The following is a 27,371-nucleotide window of genomic DNA, read 5'->3' as shown; positions in this document are numbered from 1 at the left end:
TGAAATTGTGCTTGTGCTCTGTATCGTTGTACTTTCACCTGGGGTAGTTGTGTCCGTGATCTGTGTCGTTGTGCTTTTATCTTGGGCAGTTGTATCTGTGTTATTTGATGTTGTGGTTTCACCTGGTGAAATTGTGCTTGTGCTCTGTATCGTTGTACTTTCCCCTGGGGTAGTTGTCTGCGTGATTTTTGTTGTTGTGCTTTCATCTGGGGCACTTGTGCTCTGTGTCGTTGTAGTTTCACCTCGGGTGGTTATGTCCGTGATTTCTGTTGTTGTGCTTTCATGTTGGGCAGTGGTGTCCGTGGTATGTGATGTTGAGGTTTCACCGGGTGCAATTGTGCTTGTGCTTGGTGTCGTTGGACTTTCCCCTGGGGTAGTTGTGTCCATAATCTGTGTTGTAGTGCTGTCATCTTGGGCAGTTGTGTCTGTGCTAATTGATGATGTGGTTTCACCTGCTGAAATTGTGCTTGTGCTCTGTATCGTTGTACTTTCACCTGGGGTAGTTGTTTCCGTAATTTGTGTTGCTGCACTTTCATCTGGGGTAGTTGTCTCCGTGATTTTTGTTGTTGTGGTTTCATCTGGGGCAGTTGTGCTCTGTGTCATTGTACTTTCACCTCGAGTGGTTGTTTCCGTGATCTCTGTTGTTGTGCTTTCATCTTGGGCAGTGGTGTCCGTGGCATGTGTTGTTGTGCTTTCACCTGGTGCAATTGTGCTTGTGCCTGGTGTCGTTGTACTTTCACCTGGGGTAGTTGTGTCCGTAATCTGTGTTGTAGTGCTTTCATCTTGGGCAGTTGTGTCTGTGCTAATTGATGATGTGGTTTCACCTGGTGAAATTGTGCTTGTGCTCTGTATCGTTGTACTTTCACCTGGGGTAGTTGTTTCCGTAATCTGTGTTGCTGCACTTTCACCTGGGGTAGTTGTGTCTGTGATTTTTGTTGTTGTGGTTTCATCTGGGGCAGTTGTGCTCTGTGTCATTGTACTTTCACCTCGAGTGGTTGTGTCCGTGACCTGTATTGTTGTGCTTTCATCTTGGGCAGTGGTGTCCGTGGTATATGTTGTTGTGCTTTCACCTGGTGAAATTGTGCTTGTGCTCTGTATCGTTGTACTTTCACCTGGGGTAGTTGTTTCCGTAATCTGTGGTGCTGCACTTTCACCTGGGCTAGCTGTCTCCGTGATTTTTGTTGGTGTGCTTTCATCTGGGACACTTGTGCTCTGTGTCATTGTACTTTCACCTTGAGTGGTTGTGTCCGTGATCTCTGTTGTTGTGCTTTCATCTTGGGCAGTGGTGTCCATGGTATGTGTTGTTGTGCTTTCACCTGGTGCAATTGTGCTTGTGCTTGGTGTCGTTGTACTTTCACCTGGGGTAGTTGTGTCTGTAATCTGTGTTGTAGTGCTTTCATCTTGGGCAGTTGTGTCCGTGCTAATTGATGATGGGGTTTCACCTGGTGAAATTGTGCTTGTGCTCTGTATCGTTGTACTTTCACCTGGGGTAGTTGTTTCCGTAATTTGTGTTGCTGCACTTTCACCTGGGGTTGTTGTCTCCGTGATTTTTGTTGTTGTGCCTTCATCTGGGGCACTTGTGCTCTGTGTCGTTGTACTTTCACCTTGGGTGGTCGTGTCCGTGATTTTTGTTGTTGTGGTTTCATCTGGGGCAGTTGTACTCTGTGTCATTGTACTTTCATCTCGAGTGGTTGTGTCCATGATCTCTGTTGTTGTGCTTTCATCTTGGGCAGTGGTGTCCGTGGTATGTGTTGTTGTGCTTTCACCTGGTGCAGTTGTGCTTGTGCTTGGTGTCGTTGTACTTTCACCTGAGGTAGTTGTGTCCGTACTCTGTGTTGTTGCACTTTCACCTGGGGTAGTTGTGTCCGTGATCTGTGTCGTTGTGCTTTCATCTTGGGCAGTTGTATCTGTGTTATTTGATGTTGTGGTTTCACCTGGTGCAATTGTGCTTGTGCTCTGTATCGTTGTACTTTCCCCTGGGGTAGTTGTCTGCGTGATTTTTGTTGTTGTGCTTTCATCTGGGGCACTTGTGCTCTGTGTCGTTGTAGTTTCACCTCGGGTGGTTGTGTCCGTGATTTCTGTTGTTGTGCTTTCATGTTGGGCAGTGGTGTCCGTGGTATGTGTTGTTGTGGTTTCACCTGGTGCAATTGTGCTTGTGCTTGGTGTCGTTTTACTTTCACCTGGTGTAGTTGTGTCCATAATCTGTGTTGTAGTGCTTTCATCTTGGGCAGTTGTGTCCGTGCTAATTGATGATGTGGTTTCACCTGCTGAAATTGTGCTTGTGCTCTGTATCGTTGTACTTTCACCTGGGGTAGTTGTTTTCGTAATTTGTGTTGCTGCACTTTCATCTGGGGTAGTCTTCTCCGTGATTTTTGTTGTTGTGCTTTCATCTGGGACACTTGTGCTCTGTGTCAATGTACTTTCACCTCGAGTGGTTGTGTCCGTGATCTCTGTTGTTGTGCTTTCATCTTGGGCAGTGGTGTTCGTGCTAATTGATGATGTGGTTTCACCTGGTGAAGTTGTGCTTGTGCTCTGTATCGTTGTACTTTCACCTGGGGTAGTTGTTTCCGCAATTTGTGTTGCTGCACTTTCACCTAGGGTAGTTGTCTCCGTGATTTTTGTTGTTGTGGTTTCATCTGGGGCAGTTGTGCTCTGTGTCATTGTACTTTCACCTCGAGTGGTTGTGTCCATGATCTCTGTTGTTGTGCTTTCATCTTGGGCAGTGGTGTCCGTGGTATGTGTTGTTGTGCTTTCACCTGGTGCATTTGTGCTTGTGCTTGGTGTCGTTGTACTTTCACCTGGGGTAGTTGTGTCCGTAATCTGTGTTGTAGTGCTTTCATCTTGGGCAGTTGTGTCCGTGCTAATTGATGATGTGGTTTCACCTGGTGAAATTGTGCTTGTGCTCTGTATCGTTGTACTTTCACCTGGGGCAGTTGTTTCCGTAATCTGTGTTGCTGCACTTTCACCTGTGGTAGTTGTGTCCGTGATCTTTGTTGTTGTCCTTTCATCTGGGGCACTTGTGCTCTGTGTCATTGTACTTTCACCTTGAGTGGTTGTGTCCGTGATCTCTGATGTTGTGCTTTCATCTTGGGCAGTGGTGTCCGTGGTATGTGTTGTTGTGCTTTCACCTGGTGCATTTGTGCTTGTGCTTGGTGTCGTTGCACTTTCACCTGGGGTAGTTGAGTCTGTAATCTGTGTTGTAGCGCTTTCATCTAGGGCAGTTGTGTCCGTGCTAATTGATGATGTGGTTTCACCTGGTGAAATTGTGCTTGTGCTCTGTATCGTTGTACTTTCACCTGGGGTAGTTGTTTCCGTAATCTGTGTTGCTGCACTTTCACCTGAGGTAGTTGTGTCCGTGATCTTTGTTGTTGTCCTTTCATCTGGGGCACTTGTGCTCTGTGTCATTGTACTTTCACCTTGAGTGGTTGTGTCCGTGATCTCTGTTGTTGTGCTTTCATCTTGGGCAGTGGTGTCCGTGGTATGTGTTGTTGTGCTTTCACCTGGTGCATTTGTGCTTGTGCTTGTTGTCGTTGCACTTTCACCTGGGGTAGTTGAGTCCGTAATCTGTGTTGTAGTGCTTTCATCTTGGGCAGTTGTGTCCGTGCTAATTGATGATGTGGTTTCACCTGGTAAAATCGTGCTTGTGCTCTGTATCGTTGTACTTTCACCTGGGGTAGTTGTTTCCGTAATTTGTGTTGCTGCACTTTTATCTGGGGTAGTTGTCTCCGTGATTTTTGTTGTTGTGCTTTCATCTGGGACACTTGTGCTCTGTGTCATTGTACTTTCACCTCGAGTGGTTGTGTCCGTGATCTCTGTTGTTGTGCTTTCATCTTGGGCAGTGGTGTCCGTGGTATGTGCTGTTGTGCTTTCACCTGGTGCAATTGTGCTTGTGCTTGGTGTCATTGTACTTTCACCTGGGGTAGTTGTGTCCGTACTCTGTGTTGTTGCACTTTCACCTGGGGTAGTTGTGTCCGTGATCTGTGTCGTTGTGCTTTCATCTTGGGCAGTTGTATCTGTGTTATTTGATGTTGTGGTTTCACTTGGTGCAATTGTGCTTGTGCTCTGTATCGTTGTACTTTCCCCTGGGGTAGTTGTCTGCGTGATTTTTGTTGTTGTGTTTTCATCTGGGGCACTTGTGCTCTGTGTCGTTGTAGTTTCACCTCGGGTGGTTGTGTCCGTGATTTCTGTTGTTGTGCTTTCATGTTGGGCAGTGGTGTCCGTGGTATGTGTTGTTGTGGTTTCACCTGGTGCAATTGTGCTTGTGCTTGGTGTCGTTTTACTTTCACCTGGTGTAGTTGTGTCCATAATCTGTGTTGTAGTGCTTTCATCTTGGGCAGTTGTGTCCGTGCTAATTGATGATGTGGTTTCACCTGGTGAAATTGTGCTTGTGCTCTGTATCGTTGTACTTTCACCTGGGGTAGTTGTTTCCGTAATTTGTGTTGCTGCACTTTCATCTGGGGTAGTTGTGTCTGTGATTTTTGTTGTTGTGGTTTCATCTGGGGCAGTTGTGCTCTGTGTCATTGTACTTTCACCTCGAGTGGTTGTGTCCGTGACCTGTATTGTTGTGCTTTCATCTTGGGCAGTGGTGTCCGTGGTATATGTTGTTGTGCTTTCACCTGATGAAATTGTGCTTGTGCTCTGTATCGTTGTACTTTCACCTGGGGTAGTTGTTTCCGTAATCTGTGGTGCTGCACTTTCACCTGGGCTAGCTGTCTCCGTGATTTTTGTTGTTGTGCTTTCATCTGGGACACTTGTGCTCTGTGTCATTGTACTTTCACCTTGAGTGGTTGTGTCCGTGATGTCTGTTGTTGTGCTTTCATCTTGGGCAGTGGTGTCTGTGGTATGTGTTGTTGTGCTTTCACCTGGTGCAATTGTGCTTGTGCTTGGTGTTGTTGTACTTTCACCTGGGGTAGTTGTGTCTGTAATCTGTGTTGTAGTGCTTTCATCTTGGGCAGTTGTGTCCGTGCTAATTGATGATGTGGTTTCACCTGGTGAAATTGTGCTTGTGCTCTGTATCGTTGTACTTTCACCTGGGGTAGTTGTTTCCGTAATTTGTGTTGCTGCACTTTCACCTGGGGTAGTTGTCTCCGTGATTTTTGTTGTTGTGCTTTCATCTGGGGCACTTGTGCTCTGTGTCGTTGTACTTTCACCTTGGGTGGTTGTGTCCGTGATTTTTGTTGTTGTGGTTTCATCTGGGGCAGTTGTGCTCTGTGTCATTGTACTTTCACCTCGAGTGGTCGTTTCTGTGATCTCTGTTGTTGTGCTTTCATCTTGGGCAGTGGTGTCCGTGGCATGTGTTGTTGTGCTTTCACCTGGTGCAATTGTGCTTGCGCTTGGTGTCGTTGTACTTTCACCTGGGGTAGTTGTTTCCGTAATTTGTGTTGCTGCACTTTCATCTGGGGTAGTTGTCTCTGTGATTTTTGTTGTTGTGCTTTCATCTGGGACACTTGTGCTCTGTGTCATTGTACTTTCACCTCGAGTGGTTGTGTCCGTGATCTCTGTTGTTGTGCTTTCATCTTGGGCAGTGGTGTCCGTGGTATGTGTTGTTGTGCTTTCACCTGGTGCAATTGTGCTTGTGCTTGGTGTCGTTGTACTTTCACCTGGGGTAGTTGTGTCCGTACTCTGTGTTGTTGCACTGTCACCTGGGGTAGTTGTGTCCGTGATCTGTGTCGTTGTGCTTTCATCTTGGGCAGTTGTATCTGTGTTATTTGATGTTGTGGTTTCACCTGGTGCAATTGTGCTTGTGCTCTGTATCGTTGTACTTTCCCCTGGGGTAGTTGTCTGCGTGATTCTTGTTGTTGTGCTTTCATCTGGGGCACTTGTGCTCTGTGTCGTTGTAGTTTCACCTCGGGTGGTTGTGTCCGTGATTTCTGTTGTTGTGCTTTCATCTTGGGCAGTGGTGTCCGTGGTATGTGTTGTTGTGGTTTCACCTGGTGCAATTGTGCTTGTGCTTGGTGTCGTTGTACTTTCACCTGGGGTAGTTGTGTCCGTAATCTGTGTTGTAGTGCTTTCATCTTGGGCAGTTGTGTCTGTGCTAATTGATGATGTGGTTTCACCTGGTGAAATTGTGCTTGTGCTCTGTATCATTGTACTTTCACCTGGGGTAGTTGTTTCCGTAATCTGTGTTGCTGCACTTTCACCTGGGGTAGTTGTGTCTGTGATTTTTGTTGTTGTGGTTTCATCTGGGGCAGTTGTGCTCTGTGTCATTGTACTTTCACCTCGAGTGGTTGTGTCCGTGACCTGTATTGTTGTGCTTTCATCTTGGGCAGTGGTGTCCGTGGTATATGTTGTTGTGCTTTCACCTGATGAAATTGTGCTTGTGCTCTGTATCGTTGTACTTTCACCTGGGGTAGTTGTTTCCGTAATCTGTGGTGCTGCACTTTCACCTGGGCTAGCTGTCTCCGTGATTTTTGTTGTTGTGCTTTCATCTGGGACACTTGTGCTCTGTGTCATTGTACTTTCACCTTGAGTGGTTGTGTCCGTGATGTCTGTTGTTGTGCTTTCATCTTGGGCAGTGGTGTCTGTGGTATGTGTTGTTGTGCTTTCACCTGGTGCAATTGTGCTTGTGCTTGGTGTTGTTGTACTTTCACCTGGGGTAGTTGTGTCTGTAATCTGTGTTGTAGTGCTTTCATCTTGGGCAGTTGTGTCCGTGCTAATTGATGATGTGGTTTCACCTGGTGAAATTGTGCTTGTGCTCTGTATCGTTGTACTTTCACCTGGGGTAGTTGTTTCCGTAATTTGTGTTGCTGCACTTTCACCTGGGGTAGTTGTCTCCGTGATTTTTGTTGTTGTGCTTTCATCTGGGGCACTTGTGCTCTGTGTCGTTGTACTTTCACCTTGGGTGGTTGTGTCCGTGATTTTTGTTGTTGTGGTTTCATCTGGGGCAGTTGTGCTCTGTGTCATTGTACTTTCACCTCGAGTGGTCGTTTCTGTGATCTCTGTTGTTGTGCTTTCATCTTGGGCAGTGGTGTCCGTGGCATGTGTTGTTGTGCTTTCACCTGGTGCAATTGTGCTTGCGCTTGGTGTCGTTGTACTTTCACCTGGGGTAGTTGTTTCCGTAATTTGTGTTGCTGCACTTTCATCTGGGGTAGTTGTCTCTGTGATTTTTGTTGTTGTGCTTTCATCTGGGACACTTGTGCTCTGTGTCATTGTACTTTCACCTCGAGTGGTTGTGTCCGTGATCTCTGTTGTTGTGCTTTCATCTTGGGCAGTGGTGTCCGTGGTATGTGTTGTTGTGCTTTCACCTGGTGCAATTGTGCTTGTGCTTGGTGTCGTTGTACTTTCACCTGGGGTAGTTGTGTCCGTACTCTGTGTTGTTGCACTGTCACCTGGGGTAGTTGTGTCCGTGATCTGTGTCGTTGTGCTTTCATCTTGGGCAGTTGTATCTGTGTTATTTGATGTTGTGGTTTCACCTGGTGCAATTGTGCTTGTGCTCTGTATCGTTGTACTTTCCCCTGGGGTAGTTGTCTGCGTGATTCTTGTTGTTGTGCTTTCATCTGGGGCACTTGTGCTCTGTGTCGTTGTAGTTTCACCTCGGGTGGTTGTGTCCGTGATTTCTGTTGTTGTGCTTTCATCTTGGGCAGTGGTGTCCGTGGTATGTGTTGTTGTGGTTTCACCTGGTGCAATTGTGCTTGTGCTTGATGTCGTTTTACTTTCACCTGGTGTAGTTGTGTCCATAATCTGTGTTGTAGTGCTTTCATCTTGGGCAGTTGTGTCCGTGCTAGTTGATGATGTGGTTTCACCTGTTGAAATTGTGCTTGTGCTCTGTATCGTTGTACTTTCACCTGGGGTAGTTGTTTCCGTAATTTGTGTTGCTGCACTTTCATCTGGGGTAGTTGTCTCCGTGATTTTTGTTGTTGTGGTTTCATCTGGGGCAGTTGTACTCTGTGTCATTGTACTTTCACCTCGAGTGGTTGTGTCCGTGATCTCTGTTGTTGTGCTTTCATCTTGGGCAGTGGTGTCCGTGGTATGTGTTGTTGTGCTTTCACCTGGTGCAATTGTGCTTGTGCTTGGTGTCGTTGTACTTTCACCTGGGGTAGTTGTGTCCGTACTCTGTGTTGTTGCACTGTCACCTGGGGTAGTTGTGTCCGTGATCTGTGTCGTTGTGCTTTCATCTTGGGCAGTTGTATCTGTGTTATTTGATGTTGTGGTTTCACCTGGTGCAATTGTGCTTGTGCTCTGTATCGTTGTACTTTCCCCTGGGGTAGTTGTCTGCGTGATTTTTGTTGTTGTGCTTTCATCTGGGGCACTTGTGCTCTGTGTCGTTGTAGTTTCACCTCGGGTGGTTGTGTCCGTGATTTCTGTTGTTGTGCTTTCATGTTGGGCAGTGGTGTCCGTGGTATGTGTTGTTGTGGTTTCACCTGGTGCAATTGTGCTTGTGCTTGTTGTCGTTTTACTTTCACCTGGGGTAGTTGTTTCCGTAATTTGTGTTGCTGCACTTTCATCTGGGGTAGTTGTCTCTGTGATTTTTGTTGTTGTGCTTTCATCTGGGACACTTGTGCTCTGTGTCATTGTACTTTCACCTCGAGTGGTTGTGTCCGTGATCTCTGTTGTTGTGCTTTCATCTTGGGCAGTGGTGTCCGTGGTATGTGTTGTTGTGCTTTCACCTGGTGCAATTGTGCTTGTGCTTGGTGTCGTTGTACTTTCACCTGGGGTAGTTGTGTCCGTAATCTGTGTTGTAGTGCTTTCATCTTGGGCAGTTGTGTCCGTGCTAATTGATGATGTGGTTTCACCTGTTGAAATTGTGCTTGTGCTCTGTATCGTTGTACTTTCACCTGGGGTAGTTGTGTCCGTGATCTGTGTCGTTGTGCTTTTATCTTGGGCAGTTGTATCTGTGTTATTTGATGTTGTGGTTTCACCTGGTGAAATTGTGCTTGTGCTCTGTATCGTTGTACTTTCCCCTGGGGTAGTTGTCTGCGTGATTTTTGTTGTTGTGCTTTCATCTGGGGCACTTGTGCTCTGTGTCGTTGTAGTTTCACCTCGGGTGGTTATGTCCGTGATTTCTGTTGTTGTGCTTTCATGTTGGGCAGTGGTGTCCGTGGTATGTGATGTTGAGGTTTCATCTGGTGCAATTGTGCTTGTGCTTGGTGACGTTTTACTTTCACCTGGTGTAGTTGTGTCCATAATCTGTGTTGTAGTGCTTTCATCTTGGGCAGTTGTGTCTGTGCTAATTGATGATGTGGTTTCACCTGCTGAAATTGTGCTTGTGCTCTGTATCGTTGTACTTTCACCTGGGGTAGTTGTTTCCGTAATTTGTGTTGCTGCACTTTCATCTGGGGTAGTTGTCTCCGTGATTTTTGTTGTTGTGGTTTCATCTGGGGCAGTTGTGCTCTGTGTCATTGTACTTTCACCTCGAGTGGTTGTTTCCGTGATCTCTGTTGTTGTGCTTTCATCTTGGGCAGTGGTGTCCGTGGCATGTGTTGTTGTGCTTTCACCTGGTGCAATTGTGCTTGTGCCTGGTGTCGTTGTACTTTCACCTGGGGTAGTTGTGTCCGTAATCTGTGTTGTAGTGCTTTCATCTTGGGCAGTTGTGTCTGTGCTAATTGATGATGTGGTTTCACCTGGTGAAATTGTGCTTGTGCTCTGTATCGTTGTACTTTCACCTGGGGTAGTTGTTTCCGTAATCTGTGTTGCTGCACTTTCACCTGGGGTAGTTGTGTCTGTGATTTTTGTTGTTGTGGTTTCATCTGGGGCAGTTGTGCTCTGTGTCATTGTACTTTCACCTCGAGTGGTTGTGTCCGTGACCTGTATTGTTGTGCTTTCATCTTGGGCAGTGGTGTCCGTGGTATATGTTGTTGTGCTTTCACCTGGTGAAATTGTGCTTGTGCTCTGTATCGTTGTACTTTCACCTGGGGTAGTTGTTTCCGTAATCTGTGGTGCTGCACTTTCACCTGGGCTAGCTGTCTCCGTGATTTTTGTTGGTGTGCTTTCATCTGGGACACTTGTGCTCTGTGTCATTGTACTTTCACCTTGAGTGGTTGTGTCCGTGATCTCTGTTGTTGTGCTTTCATCTGGGGCAGTTGTGCTCTGTGTCATTGTACTTTCACCTCGAGTGGTCGTTTCTGTGATCTCTGTTGTTGTGCTTTCATCTTGGGCAGTGGTGTCCGTGGCATGTGTTGTTGTGCTTTCACCTGGTGCAATTGTGCTTGTGCTTGGTGTCGTTGTACTTTCACCTGGGGTAGTTGTTTCCGTAATTTGTGTTGCTGCACTTTCATCTGGGATAGTTGTCTCTGTGATTTTTGTTGTTGTGCTTTCATCTGGGACACTTGTGCTCTGTGTCATTGTACTTTCACCTCGAGTGGTTGTGTCCGTGATCTCTGTTGTTGTGCTTTCATCTTGGGCAGTGGTGTCCGTGGTATGTGTTGTTGTGCTTTCACCTGGTGCAATTGTGCTTGTGCTTGGTGTCGTTGTACTTTCACCTGGGGTAGTTGTGTCCGTAATCTGTGTTGTAGTGCTTTCATCTTGGGCAGTTGTGTCCGTGCTAATTGATGATGTGGTTTCACCTGTTGAAATTGTGCTTATGCTCTGTATCGTTGTACTTTCACCTGGGGTAGTTGTTTCCGTAATTTGTGTTGCTGCACTTTCATCTGGGGTAGTTGTCTCCGTGATTTTTGTTGTTGTGGTTTCATCTGGGGCAGTTGTAATCTGTGTCATTGTACTTTCACCTCGAGTGGTTGTGTCCGTGATCTCTGTTCTTGTGCTTTCATCTTGGGCAGTGGTGTCCGTGGTATGTGTTGTTGTGCTTTCACCTGGTGCAATTGTGCTTGTGCTTGGTGTCGTTGTACTTTCACCTGGGGTAGTTGTGTCCGTACTCTGTGTTGTTGCACTGTCACCTGGGGTAGTTGTGTCCGTGATCTGTGTCGTTGTGCTTTCATCTTGGGCAGTTGTATCTGTGTTATTTGATGTTGTGGTTTCACCTGGTGCAATTGTGCTTGTGCTCTGTATCGTTGTACTTTCCCCTGGGGTAGTTGTCTGCGTGATTCTTGTTGTTGTGCTTTCATCTGGGGCACTTGTGCTCTGTGTCGTTGTAGTTTCACCTCGGGTGGTTGTGTCTGTGATTTCTGTTGTTGTGCTTTCATGTTGGGCAGTGGTGTCAGTGGTATGTGTTGTTGCGGTTTCACCTGGTGCAATTGTGCTTGTGCTCTGTAACGTTGTACTTTCCCCTGGGGTAGTTGTCTGCGTGATTTTTGTTGTTGTGCTTTCATCTGGGGCACTTGTGCTCTGTGTCGTTGTAGTTTCACCTCGGGTGGTTGTGTCCGTGATTTCTGTTGTTGTGATTTCATGTTGGGCAGTGGTGTCCGTGGTATGTGTTTTTGTGGTTTCACCTGGTGCAATTGTGCTTGTGCTTGTTGTTGTTTTACTTTCACCTGGTGTAGTTGTGTCCATAATCTGTGTTGTAGTGCTTTCATCTTGGGCAGTTGTGTCCGTGCTAATTGATGATGTGGTTTCACCTGGTGAAATTGTGCTTGTATTCTGTATCGTTGTACTTTCACCTGGGGTAGTTGTTTCCGTAATTTGTGTTGCTGCACTTTCACCTGGGGTAGTTGTCTCCGTGATTTTTGTTGTTGTGCTTTCATCTGGGGCAGTTGTGCTCTGTGTCATTGTACTTTCACCTCGAGTGGTTGTTTCCGTGATCTCTGTTGTTGTGCTTTCATCTTGGGCAGTGGTGTCCGTGGCATGTGTTGTTGTGCTTTCACCTGGTGCAATTGTGCTTGTGCTTGGTGTCGTTGTACTTTCACCTGGGGTAGTTGTGTCCATAATCTGTGTTGTAGTGCTTTCATCTTGGGCAGTTGTGTCTGTGCTAATTGATGATGTGGTTTCACCTGGTGAAATTGTGCTTGTGCTCTGTATCGTTGTACTTTCACCTGGGGTAGTTGTTTCCGTAATCTGTGTTGCTGCACTTTCACCTGGGGTAGTTGTGTCTGTGATTTTTGTTGTTGTGGTTTCATCTGGGGCAGTTGTGCTCTGTGTCATTGTACTTTCACCTCGAGTGGTTGTGTCCGTGACCTGTATTGTTGTGCTTTCATCTTGGGCAGTGGTGTCCGTGGTATATGTTGTTGTGCTTTCACCTGGTGAAATTGTGCTTGTGCTCTGTATCGTTGTACTTTCACCTGGGGTAGTTGTTTCCGTAATCTGTGTTGCTGCACTTTCACCTGGGGTAGTTGTGTCTGTGATTTTTGTTGTTGTGGTTTCATCTGGGGCAGTTGTGCTCTGTGTCATTGTACTTTCACCTCGAGTGGTTGTGTCCGTGACCTGTATTGTTGTGCTTTCATCTTGGGCAGTGGTGTCCGTGGTATATGTTGTTGTGCTTTCACCTGGTGAAATTGTGCTTGTGCTCTGTATCGTTGTACTTTCACCTGGGGTAGTTGTTTCCGTAATCTGTGGTGCTGCACTTTCACCTGGGCTAGCTGTCTCCGTGACTTTTGTTGTTGTGCTTTCATCTGGGACACTTGTGCTCTGTGTCATTGTACTTTCACCTTGAGTGGTTGTGTCCATGATCTCTGTTGTTGTGCTTTCATCTTGGGCAGTGGTGTCCGTGGTATGTGTTGTTGTGCTTTCACCTGGTGCAATTGTGCTTGTGCTTGTGCTTGGTGTTGTTGTACTTTCACCTGGGGTAGTTGTGTCTGTAATCTGTGTTGTAGTGCTTTCATCTTGGGCAGTTGTGTCCGTGCTAATTGATGATGTGGTTTCACCTGGTGAAATTGTGCTTGTGCTCTGTATCGTTGTACTTTCACCTGGGGTAGTTGTTTCCGTAATTTGTGTTGCTGCACTTCCACCTGGGGTAGTTGTCTCCGTGATTTTTGTTGTTGTGCTTTCATCTGGGGCACTTGTGCTCTGTGACGTTGTACTTTCACCTTGGGTGGTTGTGTCCGTGATGTTTGTTGTTGTGGTTTCATCTGGGGCAGTTGTGCTCTGTGTCATTGTACTTTCACCTCGAGTGGTCGTTTCTGTGATCTCTGTTGTTGTGCTTTCATCTTGGGCAGTGGTGTCCGTGGCACGTGTTGTTGTGCTTTCACCTGGTGCAATTGTGCTTGTGCTTGGTGTCGTTGTACTTTCACCTGGGGTAGTTGTTTCCGTAATTTGTGTTGCTGCACTTTCATCTGGGGTAGTTGTCTCTGTGATTTTTGTTGTTGTGCTTTCATCTGGGACACTTGTGCTCTGTGTCATTGTACTTTCACCTCGAGTGGTTGTGTCCGTGATCTCTGTTGTTGTGCTTTCATCTTGGGCAGTGGTGTCCGTGGTATGTGTTGTTGTGCTTTCACCTGGTGCAATTGTGCTTGTGCTTGGTGTCGTTGTACTTTCACCTGGGGTAGTTGTGTCCGTACTCTGTGTTGTTGCACTGTCACCTGGGGTAGTTGTGTCCATGATCTGTGTCGTTGTGCTTTCATCTTGGGCAGTTGTATCTGTGTTATTTGATGTTGTGGTTTCACCTGGTGCAATTGTGCTTGTGCTCTGTATCGTTGTACTTTCCCCTGGGGTAGTTGTCTGCGTGATTCTTGTTGTTGTGCTTTCATCTGGGGCACTTGTGCTCTGTGTCGTTGTAGTTTCACCTCGGGTGGTTGTGTCCGTGATTTCTGTTGTTGTGCTTTCATGTTGGGCAGTGGTGTCCGTGGTATGTGTTGTTGTGGTTTCACCTGGTGCAATTGTGCTTGTGCTTGGTGTCGTTTTACTTTCACCTGGTGTAGTTGTGTCCATAATCTGTGTTGTAGTGCTTTCATCTTGGGCAGTTGTGTCCGTGCTAGTTGATGATGTGGTTTCACCTGTTGAAATTGTGCTTGTGCTTGGTGTCGTTGTACTTTCACCTGGGGATGTTGTTTCCGTAATTTGTGTTGCTGCACTTTCACCTGGGGTAGTTGTGTCTGTGATTTTTGTTGTTGTGGTTTCATTTGGGGCAGTTGTGCTCTGTGTCATTGTACTTTCACCTCGAGTGGTTGTTTCCGTGATCTCTGTTGTTGTGGTTTCATCTTGGGCAGTGGTGTCCGTGGTATGTGTTGTTGTGCTTTCACCGGGAGCAATTGTGCTTGCGCTTTGTGTCGTTGTACTTTCCCCTGGGGTAGTTGTGTCCGTGATTTTTGTTGTTGTGGTTTCATCTGGGGCAGTTGTCCTCTGTGTCATTGTACTTTCACCTCGAGAGGTTGTTTCCGTAATCTGTGTTGTTGTGCTTTCATCTTGGGCAGTGGTGTCCGTGGCATGTGTTGTTGTGCTTTCACCTGGTGCAATTGTGCTTGTGCTTGGTGTCGTTGTACTTTCACCTGGGGTAGTTGTGTCCGTAATCTGTGTTGTAGTGCTTTCATCTTGGGCAGTTGTGTCTGTGCTAATTGATGATGTGGTTTCACCTGGTGAAATTGTGCTTGTGCTCTGTATCGTTGTACTTTCACCTGTGGTAGTTGTTTCCGTAATCTGTGTTGCTGCACTTTCACCTGGGATAGTTGTGTCTGTGATTTTTGTTGTTGTGGTTTCATCTGGGGCAGTTGTGCTCTGTGTCATTGTACTTTCACCTCGAGTGGTTGTGTCCGTGACCTCTATTGTTGTGCTTTCATCTTGGGCAGTGGTGTCCGTGGTATATGTTGTTGTGCCTTCACCTGGTGCAATTGTGCTTGTGCTTGGTGTCGTTGTGCTTTCACCTGGGGTAGATGTGTCCGTAATCAGTGTTGTAGTGCTTTCATCTTGGGCAGTTGTGTCCGTGCTAATTGATGATGTGGTTTCACCTGGTGAAATTGTGCTTGTGCTCTGTATCGTTGTACTTTCACCTGGGGTAGTTGTTTGCGTAATTTGTGTTGCTGCACTTTCACCTGGGGTAGTTGTCTCCGTGATTTTTGTTGTTGTGCTTTCATCTGGGGCACTTGTACTCTGTGTCGTTGTACTTTCACCTCGGGTGGTTGTGTCCATGATTTTTGTTGTTGTGGTTTCATCTGGGGCAGTTGTGCTCTGTGTCATTGTACTTTCACCTCGAGTGGTTGTGTCCGTGATCTCTGTTGTTGTGCTTTCATGTTGGGCAGTGGTGTCCGTGGTATGTGTTGTTGTGCTTTCACCGGGTGCAATTGTGCTTGTGCTTGGTGTCGTTGGACTTTCCCCTGGGGTAGTTGTGTCCATAATCTGTGTTGTAGTGCTGTCATCTTGGGCAGTTGTGTCCGTGCTAATTGATGATGTGGTTTCACCTGGTGAAATTGTGCTTGTGCTCTGTATCGTTGTACTTTCACCTGGGGTAGTTGCTTCTGTAATCTGTGGTGCTGCACTTTCACCTGGGGTAGCTGTCTCCGTGATTTTTGTTGTTGTGCTTTCATCTGGGGCACTTGTGCTCTGTGTCGTTGTACTTTCACCTTGAGTGGTTGTGTCCGTGATATCTGTTGTTGTGCTTTCATCTTGGGCAGTGGTGTCCGTAGTATGTGTTGTTGTGCTTTCACCTGGTGCAATTGTGCTTGTGCTTGGTGTCGTTGTACTTTCACCTGGGGTAGTTGTGTCCGTAATCTGTGTTGTAGTGCTTTCATCTTGGGCAGTTGTGTCTGTGCTAATTGATGATGTGGTTTCACCTGGTGAAATTGTGCTTGTGCTCTGTATCATTGTACTTTCACCTGGGGTAGTTGTTTCCGTAATCTGTGTTGCTGCACTTTCACCTGGGGTAGTTGTGTCTGTGATTTTTGTTGTTGTGGTTTCATCTGGGGCAGTTGTGCTCTGTGTCATTGTACTTTCACCTCGAGTGGTTGTGTCCGTGACCTGTATTGTTGTGCTTTCATCTTGGGCAGTGGTGTCCGTGGTATATGTTGTTGTGCTTTCACCTGATGAAATTGTGCTTGTGCTCTGTATCGTTGTACTTTCACCTGGGGTAGTTGTTTCCGTAATCTGTGGTGCTGCACTTTCACCTGGGCTAGCTGTCTCCGTGATTTTTGTTGTTGTGCTTTCATCTGGGACACTTGTGCTCTGTGTCATTGTACTTTCACCTTGAGTGGTTGTGTCCGTGATGTCTGTTGTTGTGCTTTCATCTTGGGCAGTGGTGTCTGTGGTATGTGTTGTTGTGCTTTCACCTGGTGCAATTGTGCTTGTGCTTGGTGTTGTTGTACTTTCACCTGGGGTAGTTGTGTCTGTAATCTGTGTTGTAGTGCTTTCATCTTGGGCAGTTGTGTCCGTGCTAATTGATGATGTGGTTTCACCTGGTGAAATTGTGCTTGTGCTCTGTATCGTTGTACTTTCACCTGGGGTAGTTGTTTCCGTAATTTGTGTTGCTGCACTTTCACCTGGGGTAGTTGTCTCCGTGATTTTTGTTGTTGTGCTTTCATCTGGGGCACTTGTGCTCTGTGTCGTTGTACTTTCACCTTGGGTGGTTGTGTCCGTGATTTTTGTTGTTGTGGTTTCATCTGGGGCAGTTGTGCTCTGTGTCATTGTACTTTCACCTCGAGTGGTCGTTTCTGTGATCTCTGTTGTTGTGCTTTCATCTTGGGCAGTGGTGTCCGTGGCATGTGTTGTTGTGCTTTCACCTGGTGCAATTGTGCTTGCGCTTGGTGTCGTTGTACTTTCACCTGGGGTAGTTGTTTCCGTAATTTGTGTTGCTGCACTTTCATCTGGGGTAGTTGTCTCTGTGATTTTTGTTGTTGTGCTTTCATCTGGGACACTTGTGCTCTGTGTCATTGTACTTTCACCTCGAGTGGTTGTGTCCGTGATCTCTGTTGTTGTGCTTTCATCTTGGGCAGTGGTGTCCGTGGTATGTGTTGTTGTGCTTTCACCTGGTGCAATTGTGCTTGTGCTTGGTGTCGTTGTACTTTCACCTGGGGTAGTTGTGTCCGTACTCTGTGTTGTTGCACTGTCACCTGGGGTAGTTGTGTCCGTGATCTGTGTCGTTGTGCTTTCATCTTGGGCAGTTGTATCTGTGTTATTTGATGTTGTGGTTTCACCTGGTGCAATTGTGCTTGTGCTCTGTATCGTTGTACTTTCCCCTGGGGTAGTTGTCTGCGTGATTCTTGTTGTTGTGCTTTCATCTGGGGCACTTGTGCTCTGTGTCGTTGTAGTTTCACCTCGGGTGGTTGTGTCCGTGATTTCTGTTGTTGTGCTTTCATCTTGGGCAGTGGTGTCCGTGGTATGTGTTGTTGTGGTTTCACCTGGTGCAATTGTGCTTGTGCTTGATGTCGTTTTACTTTCACCTGGTGTAGTTGTGTCCATAATCTGTGTTGTAGTGCTTTCATCTTGGGCAGTTGTGTCCGTGCTAGTTGATGATGTGGTTTCACCTGTTGAAATTGTGCTTGTGCTCTGTATCGTTGTACTTTCACCTGGGGTAGTTGTTTCCGTAATTTGTGTTGCTGCACTTTCATCTGGGGTAGTTGTCTCCGTGATTTTTGTTGTTGTGGTTTCATCTGGGGCAGTTGTACTCTGTGTCATTGTACTTTCACCTCGAGTGGTTGTGTCCGTGATCTCTGTTGTTGTGCTTTCATCTTGGGCAGTGGTGTCCATGGTATGTGTTGTTGTGCTTTCACCTGGTGCAATTGTGCTTGTGCTTGGTGTCGTTGTACTTTCACCTGGGGTAGTTGTGTCCGTACTCTGTGTTGTTGCACTGTCACCTGGGGTAGTTGTGTCCGTGATCTGTGTCGTTGTGCTTTCATCTTGGGCAGTTGTATCTGTGTTATTTGATGTTGTGGTTTCACCTGGTGCAATTGTGCTTGTGCTCTGTATCGTTGTACTTTCCCCTGGGGTAGTTGTCTGCGTGATTTTTGTTGTTGTGCTTTCATCTGGGGCACTTGTGCTCTGTGTCGTTGTAGTTTCACCTCGGGTGGTTGTGTCCGTGATTTCTGTTGTTGTGCTTTCATGTTGGGCAGTGGTGTCCGTGGTATGTGTTGTTGTGGTTTCACCTGGTGCAATTGTGCTTGTGCTTGTTGTCGTTTTACTTTCACCTGGGGTAGTTGTTTCCGTAATTTGTGTTGCTGCACTTTCATCTGGGGTAGTTGTCTCTGTGATGTTTGTTGTTGTGCTTTCATCTGGGACACTTGTGCTCTGTGTCATTGTACTTTCACCTCGAGTGGTTGTGTCCGTGATCTCTGTTGTTGTGCTTTCATCTTGGGCAGTGGTGTCCGTGGTATGTGTTGTTGTGCTTTCACCTGGTGCAATTGTGCTTGTGCTTGGTGTCGTTGTACTTTCACCTGGGGTAGTTGTGTCCGTAATCTGTGTTGTAGTGCTTTCATCTTGGGCAGTTGTGTCCGTGCTAATTGATGATGTGGTTTCACCTGTTGAAATTGTGCTTGTGCTCTGTATCGTTGTACTTTCACCTGGGGTAGTTGTGTCCGTGATCTGTGTCGTTGTGCTTTTATCTTGGGCAGTTGTATCTGTGTTATTTGATGTTGTGGTTTCACCTGGTGAAATTGTGCTTGTGCTCTGTATCGTTGTACTTTCCCCTGGGGTAGTTGTCTGCGTGATTTTTGTTGTTGTGCTTTCATCTGGGGCACTTGTGCTCTGTGTCGTTGTAGTTTCACCTCGGGTGGTTATGTCCGTGATTTCTGTTGTTGTGCTTTCATGTTGGGCAGTGGTGTCCGTGGTATGTGATGTTGAGGTTTCATCTGGTGCAATTGTGCTTGTGCTTGGTGACGTTTTACTTTCACCTGGTGTAGTTGTGTCCATAATCTGTGTTGTAGTGCTTTCATCTTGGGCAGTTGTGTCTGTGCTAATTGATGATGTGGTTTCACCTGCTGAAATTGTGCTTGTGCTCTGTATCGTTGTACTTTCACCTGGGGTAGTTGTTTCCGTAATTTGTGTTGCTGCACTTTCATCTGGGGTAGTTGTCTCCGTGATTTTTGTTGTTGTGGTTTCATCTGGGGCAGTTGTGCTCTGTGTCATTGTACTTTCACCTCGAGTGGTTGTTTCCGTGATCTCTGTTGTTGTGCTTTCATCTTGGGCAGTGGTGTCCGTGGCATGTGTTGTTGTGCTTTCACCTGGTGCAATTGTGCTTGTGCCTGGTGTCGTTGTACTTTCACCTGGGGTAGTTGTGTCCGTAATCTGTGTTGTAGTGCTTTCATCTTGGGCAGTTGTGTCTGTGCTAATTGATGATGTGGTTTCACCTGGTGAAATTGTGCTTGTGCTCTGTATCGTTGTACTTTCACCTGGGGTAGTTGTTTCCGTAATCTGTGTTGCTGCACTTTCACCTGGGGTAGTTGTGTCTGTGATTTTTGTTGTTGTGGTTTCATCTGGGGCAGTTGTGCTCTGTGTCATTGTACTTTCACCTCGAGTGGTTGTGTCCGTGACCTGTATTGTTGTGCTTTCATCTTGGGCAGTGGTTTCCGTGGTATATGTTGTTGTGCTTTCACCTGGTGAAATTGTGCTTGTGCTCTGTATCGTTGTACTTTCACCTGGGGTAGTTGTTTCCGTAATCTGTGGTGCTGCACTTTCACCTGGGCTAGCTGTCTCCGTGATTTTTGTTGGTGTGCTTTCATCTGGGACACTTGTGCTCTGTGTCATTGTACTTTCACCTTGAGTGGTTGTGTCCGTGATCTCTGTTGTTGTGCTTTCATCTTGGGCAGTGGTGTCCATGGTATGTGTTGTTGTGCTTTCACCTGGTGCAATTGTGCTTGTGCTTGGTGTCGTTGTACTTTCACCTGGGGTAGTTGTGTCTGTAATCTGTGTTGTAGTGCTTTCATCTTGGGCAGTTGTGTCCGTGCTAATTGATGATGGGGTTTCACCTGGTGAAATTGTGCTTGTGCTCTGTATCGTTGTACTTTCACCTGGGGTAGTTGTTTCCGTAATTTGTGTTGCTGCACTTTCACCTGGGGTAGTTGTCTCCGTGATTTTTGTTGTTGTGCCTTCATCTGGGGCACTTGTGCTCTTTGTCGTTGTACTTTCACCTTGGGTGGTCGTGTCCGTGATTTTTGTTGTTGTGGTTTCATCTGGGGCAGTTGTGCTCTGTGTCATTGTACTTTCACCTCGAGTGGTCGTTTCTGTGATCTCTGTTGTTGTGCTTTCATCTTGGGCAGTGGTGTCCGTGGCATGTGTTGTTGTGCTTTCACCTGGTGCAATTGTGCTTGTGCTTGGTGTCGTTGTACTTTCACCTGGGGTAGTTGTTTCCGTAATTTGTGTTGCTGCACTTTCATCTGGGATAGTTGTCTCTGTGATTTTTGTTGTTGTGCTTTCATCTGGGACACTTGTGCTCTGTGTCATTGTACTTTCACCTCGAGTGGTTGTGTCCGTGATCTCTGTTGTTGTGCTTTCATCTTGGGCAGTGGTGTCCGTGGTATGTGTTGTTGTGCTTTCACCTGGTGCAATTGTGCTTGTGCTTGGTGTCGTTGTACTTTCACCTGGGGTAGTTGTGTCCGTAATCTGTGTTGTAGTGCTTTCATCTTGGGCAGTTGTGTCCGTGCTAATTGATGATGTGGTTTCACCTGTTGAAATTGTGCTTATGCTCTGTATCGTTGTACTTTCACCTGGGGTAGTTGTTTCCGTAATTTGTGTTGCTGCACTTTCATCTGGGGTAGTTGTCTCCGTGATTTTTGTTGTTGTGGTTTCATCTGGGGCAGTTGTAATCTGTGTCATTGTACTTTCACCTCGAGTGGTTGTGTCCGTGATCTCTGTTCTTGTGCTTTCATCTTGGGCAGTGGTGTCCGTGGTATGTGTTGTTGTGCTTTCACCTGGTGCAATTGTGCTTGTGCTTGGTGTCGTTGTACTTTCACCTGGGGTAGTTGTGTCCGTACTCTGTGTTGTTGCACTGTCACCTGGGGTAGTTGTGTCCGTGATCTGTGTCGTTGTGCTTTCATCTTGGGCAGTTGTATCTGTGTTATTTGATGTTGTGGTTTCACCTGGTGCAATTGTGCTTGTGCTCTGTATCGTTGTACTTTCCCCTGGGGTAGTTGTCTGCGTGATTCTTGTTGTTGTGCTTTCATCTGGGGCACTTGTGCTCTGTGTCGTTGTAGTTTCACCTCGGGTGGTTGTGTCTGTGATTTCTGTTGTTGTGCTTTCATGTTGGGCAGTGGTGTCCGTGGTATGTGTTGTTGCGGTTTCACCTGGTGCAATTGTGCTTGTGCTCTGTAACGTTGTACTTTCCCCTGGGGTAGTTGTCTGCGTGATTTTTGTTGTTGTGCTTTCATCTGGGGCACTTGTGCTCTGTGTCGTTGTAGTTTCACCTCGGGTGGTTGTGTCCGTGATTTCTGTTGTTGTGATTTCATGTTGGGCAGTGGTGTCCGTGGTATGTGTTTTTGTGGTTTCACCTGGTGCAATTGTGCTTGTGCTTGTTGTTGTTTTACTTTCACCTGGTGTAGTTGTGTCCATAATCTGTGTTGTAGTGCTTTCATCTTGGGCAGTTGTGTCCGTGCTAATTGATGATGTGGTTTCACCTGGTGAAATTGTGCTTGTATTCTGTATCGTTGTACTTTCACCTGGGGTAGTTGTTTCCGTAATTTGTGTTGCTGCACTTTCATCTGGGGTAGTTGTCTCCGTGATTTTTGTTGTTGTGGTTTCATCTGGGGCAGTTGTGCTCTGTGTCATTGTACTTTCACCTCGAGTGGTCGTTTCTGTGATCTCTGTTGTTGTGCTTTCATCTTGGGCAGTGGTGTCCGTGGCATGTGTTGTTGTGCTTTCACCTGGTGCAATTGTGCTTGTGCTTGGTGTCGTTGTACTTTCACCTGGGGTAGTTGTTTCCGTAATTTGTGTTGCTGCACTTTCATCTGGGATAGTTGTCTCTGTGATTTTTGTTGTTGTGCTTTCATCTGGGACACTTGTGCTCTGTGTCATTGTACTTTCACCTCGAGTGGTTGTGTCCGTGATCTCTGTTGTTGTGCTTTCATCTTGGGCAGTGGTGTCCGTGGTATGTGTTGTTGTGCTTTCACCTGGTGCAATTGTGCTTGTGCTTGGTGTCGTTGTACTTTCACCTGGGGTAGTTGTGTCCGTAATCTGTGTTGTAGTGCTTTCATCTTGGGCAGTTGTGTCCGTGCTAATTGATGATGTGGTTTCACCTGTTGAAATTGTGCTTATGCTCTGTATCGTTGTACTTTCACCTGGGGTAGTTGTTTCCGTAATTTGTGTTGCTGCACTTTCATCTGGGGTAGTTGTCTCCGTGATTTTTGTTGTTGTGGTTTCATCTGGGGCAGTTGTAATCTGTGTCATTGTACTTTCACCTCGAGTGGTTGTGTCCGTGATCTCTGTTCTTGTGCTTTCATCTTGGGCAGTGGTGTCCGTGGTATGTGTTGTTGTGCTTTCACCTGGTGCAATTGTGCTTGTGCTTGGTGTCGTTGTACTTTCACCTGGGGTAGTTGTGTCTGTACTCTGTGTTGTTGCACTGTCACCTGGGGTAGTTGTGTCCGTGATCTGTGTCGTTGTGCTTTCATCTTGGGCAGTTGTATCTGTGTTATTTGATGTTGTGGTTTCACCTGGTGCAATTGTGCTTGTGCTCTGTATCGTTGTACTTTCCCCTGGGGTAGTTGTCTGCGTGATTCTTGTTGTTGTGCTTTCATCTGGGGCACTTGTGCTCTGTGTCGTTGTAGTTTCACCTCGGGTGGTTGTGTCTGTGATTTCTGTTGTTGTGCTTTCATGTTGGGCAGTGGTGTCCGTGGTATGTGTTGTTGCGGTTTCACCTGGTGCAATTGTGCTTGTGCTCTGTAACGTTGTACTTTCCCCTGGGGTAGTTGTCTGCGTGATTTTTGTTGTTGTGCTTTCATCTGGGGCACTTGTGCTCTGTGTCGTTGTAGTTTCACCTCGGGTGGTTGTGTCCGTGATTTCTGTTGTTGTGATTTCATGTTGGGCAGTGGTGTCCGTGGTATGTGTTTTTGTGGTTTCACCTGGTGCAATTGTGCTTGTGCTTGTTGTTGTTTTACTTTCACCTGGTGTAGTTGTGTCCATAATCTGTGTTGTAGTGCTTTCATCTTGGGCAGTTGTGTCCGTGCTAATTGATGATGTGGTTTCACCTGGTGAAATTGTGCTTGTATTCTGTATCGTTGTACTTTCACCTGGGGTAGTTGTTTCCGTAATTTGTGTTGCTGCACTTTCATCTGGGGTAGTTGTCTCCGTGATTTTTGTTGTTGTGGTTTCATCTGGGGCAGTTGTACTCTGTGTCATTGTACTTTCACCTCGAGTGGTTGTGTCCGTGATCTCTGTTGTTGTGCTTTCATCTTGGGCAGTGGTGTCCGTGGTATGTGTTGTTGTGCTTTCACCTGGTGCAATTGTGCTTGTGCTTGGTGTCGTTGTACTTTCACCTGGGGTAGTTGTGTCCGTACTCTGTGTTGTTGCACTGTCACCTGGGGTAGTTGTGTCCGTGATCTGTGTCGTTGTGCTTTCATCTTGGGCAGTTGTATCTGTGTTATTTGATGTTGTGGTTTCACCTGGTGCAATTGTGCTTGTGCTCTGTATCGTTGTACTTTCCCCTGGGGTAGTTGTCTGCGTGATTTTTGTTGTTGTGCTTTCATCTGGGGCACTTGTGCTCTGTGTCGTTGTAGTTTCACCTTGGGTGGTTGTGTCCGTGATTTCTGTTGTTGTGCTTTCATGTTGGGCAGTGGTGTCCGTGGTATGTGTTGTTGTGGTTTCACCTGGTGCAATTGTGCTTGTGCTTGTTGTCGTTTTACTTTCACCTGGTGTAGTTGTGTCCATAATCTGTGTTGTAGTGCTTTCATCTTGGGCAGTTGTGTCCGTGCTAATTGATGATGTGGTTTCACCTGGTGAAATTGTGCTTGTGCTCTGTATCGTTGTACTTTCACCTGGGGTAGTTGTTTCCGTAATCTGTGGTGCTGCACTTTCACCTGGGCTAGCTGTCTCCATGATTTTTGTTGTTGTGCTTTCATCTGGGACACTTGTGCTCTGTGTCATTGTACTTTCAACTTGAGTGGTTGTGTCCATGATCTCTGTTGTTGTGCTTTCATCTTGGGCAGTGGTGTCCGTGGTATGTGTTGTTGTGCTTTCACCTGGTGCAATTGTGCTTGTGCTTGGTGTTGTTGTACTTTCACCTGGGGTAGTTGTGTCTGTAATCTGTGTTGTAGTGCTTTCATCTTGGGCAGTTGTGTCCGTGCTAATTGATGATGTGGTTTCACCTGGTGAAATTGTGCTTGTGCTCTGTATCGTTGTACTTTCACCTGGGGCAGTTGTTTCCGTAATTTGTGTTGCTGCACTTTCACCTGGGGTAGTTGTCTCCGTGATTTTTGTTGTTGTGCTTTCATCTGGGGCAGTTGTGCTCTGTGTCATTGTACTTTCACCTCGAGTGGTTGTTTCCGTGATCTCTGTTGTTGTGCTTTCATCTTGGGCAGTGGTGTCCGTGGCATGTGTTGTTGTGCTTTCACCTGGTGCAATTGTGCTTGTGCTTGGTGTCGTTGTACTTTCACCTGGGGTAGTTGTGTCCATAATCTGTGTTGTAGTGCTTTCATCTTGGGCAGTTGTGTCTGTGCTAATTGATGATGTGGTTTCACCTGGTGAAATTGTGCTTGTGCTCTGTATCGTTGTACTTTCACCTGGGGTAGTTGTTTCCGTAATCTGTGTTGCTGCACTTTCACCTGGGGTAGTTGTGTCTGTGATTTTTGTTGTTGTGGTTTCATCTGGGGCAGTTGTGCTCTGTGTCATTGTACTTTCACCTCGAGTGGTTGTGTCCGTGACCTGTATTGTTGTGCTTTCATCTTGGGCAGTGGTGTCCGTGGTATATGTTGTTGTGCTTTCACCTGGTGAAATTGTGCTTGTGCTCTGTATCATTGTACTTTCACCTGGGGTAGTTGTTTCCGTAATCTGTGTTGCTGCACTTTCACCTGGGGTAGTTGTGTCTGTGATTTTTGTTGTTGTGGTTTCATCTGGGGCAGTTGTGCTCTGTGTCATTGTACTTTCACCTTGAGTGGTTGTGTCCGTGACCTGTATTGTTGTGCTTTCATCTTGGGCAGTGGTGTCCGTGGTATATGTTGTTGTGCTTTCACCTGGTGAAATTGTGCTTGTGCTCTGTATCGTTGTACTTTCACCCGGGGTAGTTGTTTCCGTAATCTGTGGTGCTGCACTTTCACCTGGGCTAGCTGTCTCCGTGACTTTTGTTGTTGTGCTTTCATCTGGGACACTTGTGCTCTGTGTCATTGTACTTTCACCTTGAGTGGTTGTGTCCATGATCTCTGTTGTTGTGCTTTCATCTTGGGCAGTGGTGTCCGTGGTATGTGTTGTTGTGCTTTCACCTGGTGCAATTGTGCTTGTGCTTGTGCTTGGTGTTGTTGTACTTTCACCTGGGGTAGTTGTGTCTGTAATCTGTGTTGTAGTGCTTTCATCTTGGGCAGTTGTGTCCGTGCTAATTGATGATGTGGTTTCACCTGGTGAAATTGTGCTTGTGCTCTGTATCGTTGTACTTTCACCTGGGGTAGTTGTTTCCGTAATTTGTGTTGCTGCACTTCCACCTGGGGTAGTTGTCTCCGTGATTTTTGTTGTTGTGCTTTCATCTGGGGCACTTGTGCTCTGTGACGTTGTACTTTCACCTTGGGTGGTTGTGTCCGTGATGTTTGTTGTTGTGGTTTCATCTGGGGCAGTTGTGCTCTGTGTCATTGTACTTTCACCTCGAGTGGTCGTTTCTGTGATCTCTGTTGTTGTGCTTTCATCTTGGGCAGTGGTGTCCGTGGCACGTGTTGTTGTGCTTTCACCTGGTGCAATTGTGCTTGTGCTTGGTGTCGTTGTACTTTCACCTGGGGTAGTTGTTTCCGTAATTTGTGTTGCTGCACTTTCATCTGGGGTAGTTGTCTCTGTGATTTTTGTTGTTGTGCTTTCATCTGGGACACTTGTGCTCTGTGTCATTGTACTTTCACCTCGAGTGGTTGTGTCCGTGATCTCTGTTGTTGTGCTTTCATCTTGGGCAGTGGTGTCCGTGGTATGTGTTGTTGTGCTTTCACCTGGTGCAATTGTGCTTGTGCTTGGTGTCGTTGTACTTTCACCTGGGGTAGTTGTGTCCGTACTCTGTGTTGTTGCACTGTCACCTGGGGTAGTTGTGTCCATGATCTGTGTCGTTGTGCTTTCATCTTGGGCAGTTGTATCTGTGTTATTTGATGTTGTGGTTTCACCTGGTGCAATTGTGCTTGTGCTCTGTATCGTTGTACTTTCCCCTGGGGTAGTTGTCTGCGTGATTCTTGTTGTTGTGCTTTCATCTGGGGCACTTGTGCTCTGTGTCGTTGTAGTTTCACCTCGGGTGGTTGTGTCCGTGATTTCTGTTGTTGTGCTTTCATGTTGGGCAGTGGTGTCCGTGGTATGTGTTGTTGTGGTTTCACCTGGTGCAATTGTGCTTGTGCTTGGTGTCGTTTTACTTTCACCTGGTGTAGTTGTGTCCATAATCTGTGTTGTAGTGCTTTCATCTTGGGCAGTTGTGTCCGTGCTAGTTGATGATGTGGTTTCACCTGTTGAAATTGTGCTTGTGCTTGGTGTCGTTGTACTTTCACCTGGGGATGTTGTTTCCGTAATTTGTGTTGCTGCACTTTCACCTGGGGTAGTTGTGTCTGTGATTTTTGTTGTTGTGGTTTCATTTGGGGCAGTTGTGCTCTGTGTCATTGTACTTTCACCTCGAGTGGTTGTTTCCGTGATCTCTGTTGTTGTGGTTTCATCTTGGGCAGTGGTGTCCGTGGTATGTGTTGTTGTGCTTTCACCGGGAGCAATTGTGCTTGCGCTTGGTGTCGTTGTACTTTCCCCTGGGGTAGTTGTGTCCGTGATTTTTGTTGTTGTGGTTTCATCTGGGGCAGTTGTCCTCTGTGTCATTGTACTTTCACCTCGAGAGGTTGTTTCCGTAATCTGTGTTGTTGTGCTTTCATCTTGGGCAGTGGTGTCCGTGGCATGTGTTGTTGTGCTTTCACCTGGTGCAATTGTGCTTGTGCTTGGTGTCGTTGTACTTTCACCTGGGGTAGTTGTGTCCGTAATCTGTGTTGTAGTGCTTTCATCTTGGGCAGTTGTGTCTGTGCTAATTGATGATGTGGTTTCACCTGGTGAAATTGTGCTTGTGCTCTGTATCGTTGTACTTTCACCTGTGGTAGTTGTTTCCGTAATCTGTGTTGCTGCACTTTCACCTGGGATAGTTGTGTCTGTGATTTTTGTTGTTGTGGTTTCATCTGGGGCAGTTGTGCTCTGTGTCATTGTACTTTCACCTCGAGTGGTTGTGTCCGTGACCTCTATTGTTGTGCTTTCATCTTGGGCAGTGGTGTCCGTGGTATATGTTGTTGTGCCTTCACCTGGTGCAATTGTGCTTGTGCTTGGTGTCGTTGTGCTTTCACCTGGGGTAGATGTGTCCGTAATCAGTGTTGTAGTGCTTTCATCTTGGGCAGTTGTGTCCGTGCTAATTGATGATGTGGTTTCACCTGGTGAAATTGTGCTTGTGCTCTGTATCGTTGTACTTTCACCTGGGGTAGTTGTTTGCGTAATTTGTGTTGCTGCACTTTCACCTGGGGTAGTTGTCTCCGTGATTTTTGTTGTTGTGCTTTCATCTGGGGCAC

General features: G+C 46.6%; 1 protein-coding gene across 1 annotated transcript in view; it reads right to left on the bottom strand.

Annotated features, from left to right (window-relative positions):
• Positions 1-22,797, bottom strand: part of LOC136706666 (mucin-2-like) — a 45,701-nt gene extending 22,904 nt beyond the window's left edge. The window contains exons 1-13 of the mRNA XM_066680261.1: positions 22,077-22,797; positions 19,569-19,976; positions 18,931-19,280; positions 16,311-16,614; positions 13,917-13,999; positions 12,609-13,212; positions 7,816-7,946; positions 6,837-7,185; positions 6,591-6,652; positions 6,387-6,501; positions 5,151-5,312; positions 3,417-3,604; positions 2,967-3,102 (exon numbers count right to left, since the gene is read on the bottom strand). Coding sequence (XP_066536358.1) covers positions 2,967-3,102; positions 3,417-3,604; positions 5,151-5,312; positions 6,387-6,501; positions 6,591-6,652; positions 6,837-7,185; positions 7,816-7,946; positions 12,609-13,212; positions 13,917-13,999; positions 16,311-16,614; positions 18,931-19,280; positions 19,569-19,976; positions 22,077-22,797 — 3,613 coding nt within the window. The remainder of the gene's footprint in view (positions 1-2,966; positions 3,103-3,416; positions 3,605-5,150; positions 5,313-6,386; positions 6,502-6,590; positions 6,653-6,836; positions 7,186-7,815; positions 7,947-12,608; positions 13,213-13,916; positions 14,000-16,310; positions 16,615-18,930; positions 19,281-19,568; positions 19,977-22,076) is intronic.
• Positions 22,798-27,371: the final 4,574 nt, after the last annotated feature.

This window comes from Hoplias malabaricus, chromosome 9 (genome assembly GCF_029633855.1).
Source record: "Hoplias malabaricus isolate fHopMal1 chromosome 9, fHopMal1.hap1, whole genome shotgun sequence".
NCBI lineage: Eukaryota > Metazoa > Chordata > Actinopteri > Characiformes > Erythrinidae > Hoplias > Hoplias malabaricus.
Note: the sequence above shows the minus strand (reverse complement) of the source record. Positions and strands in the feature narration are given on the sequence as shown.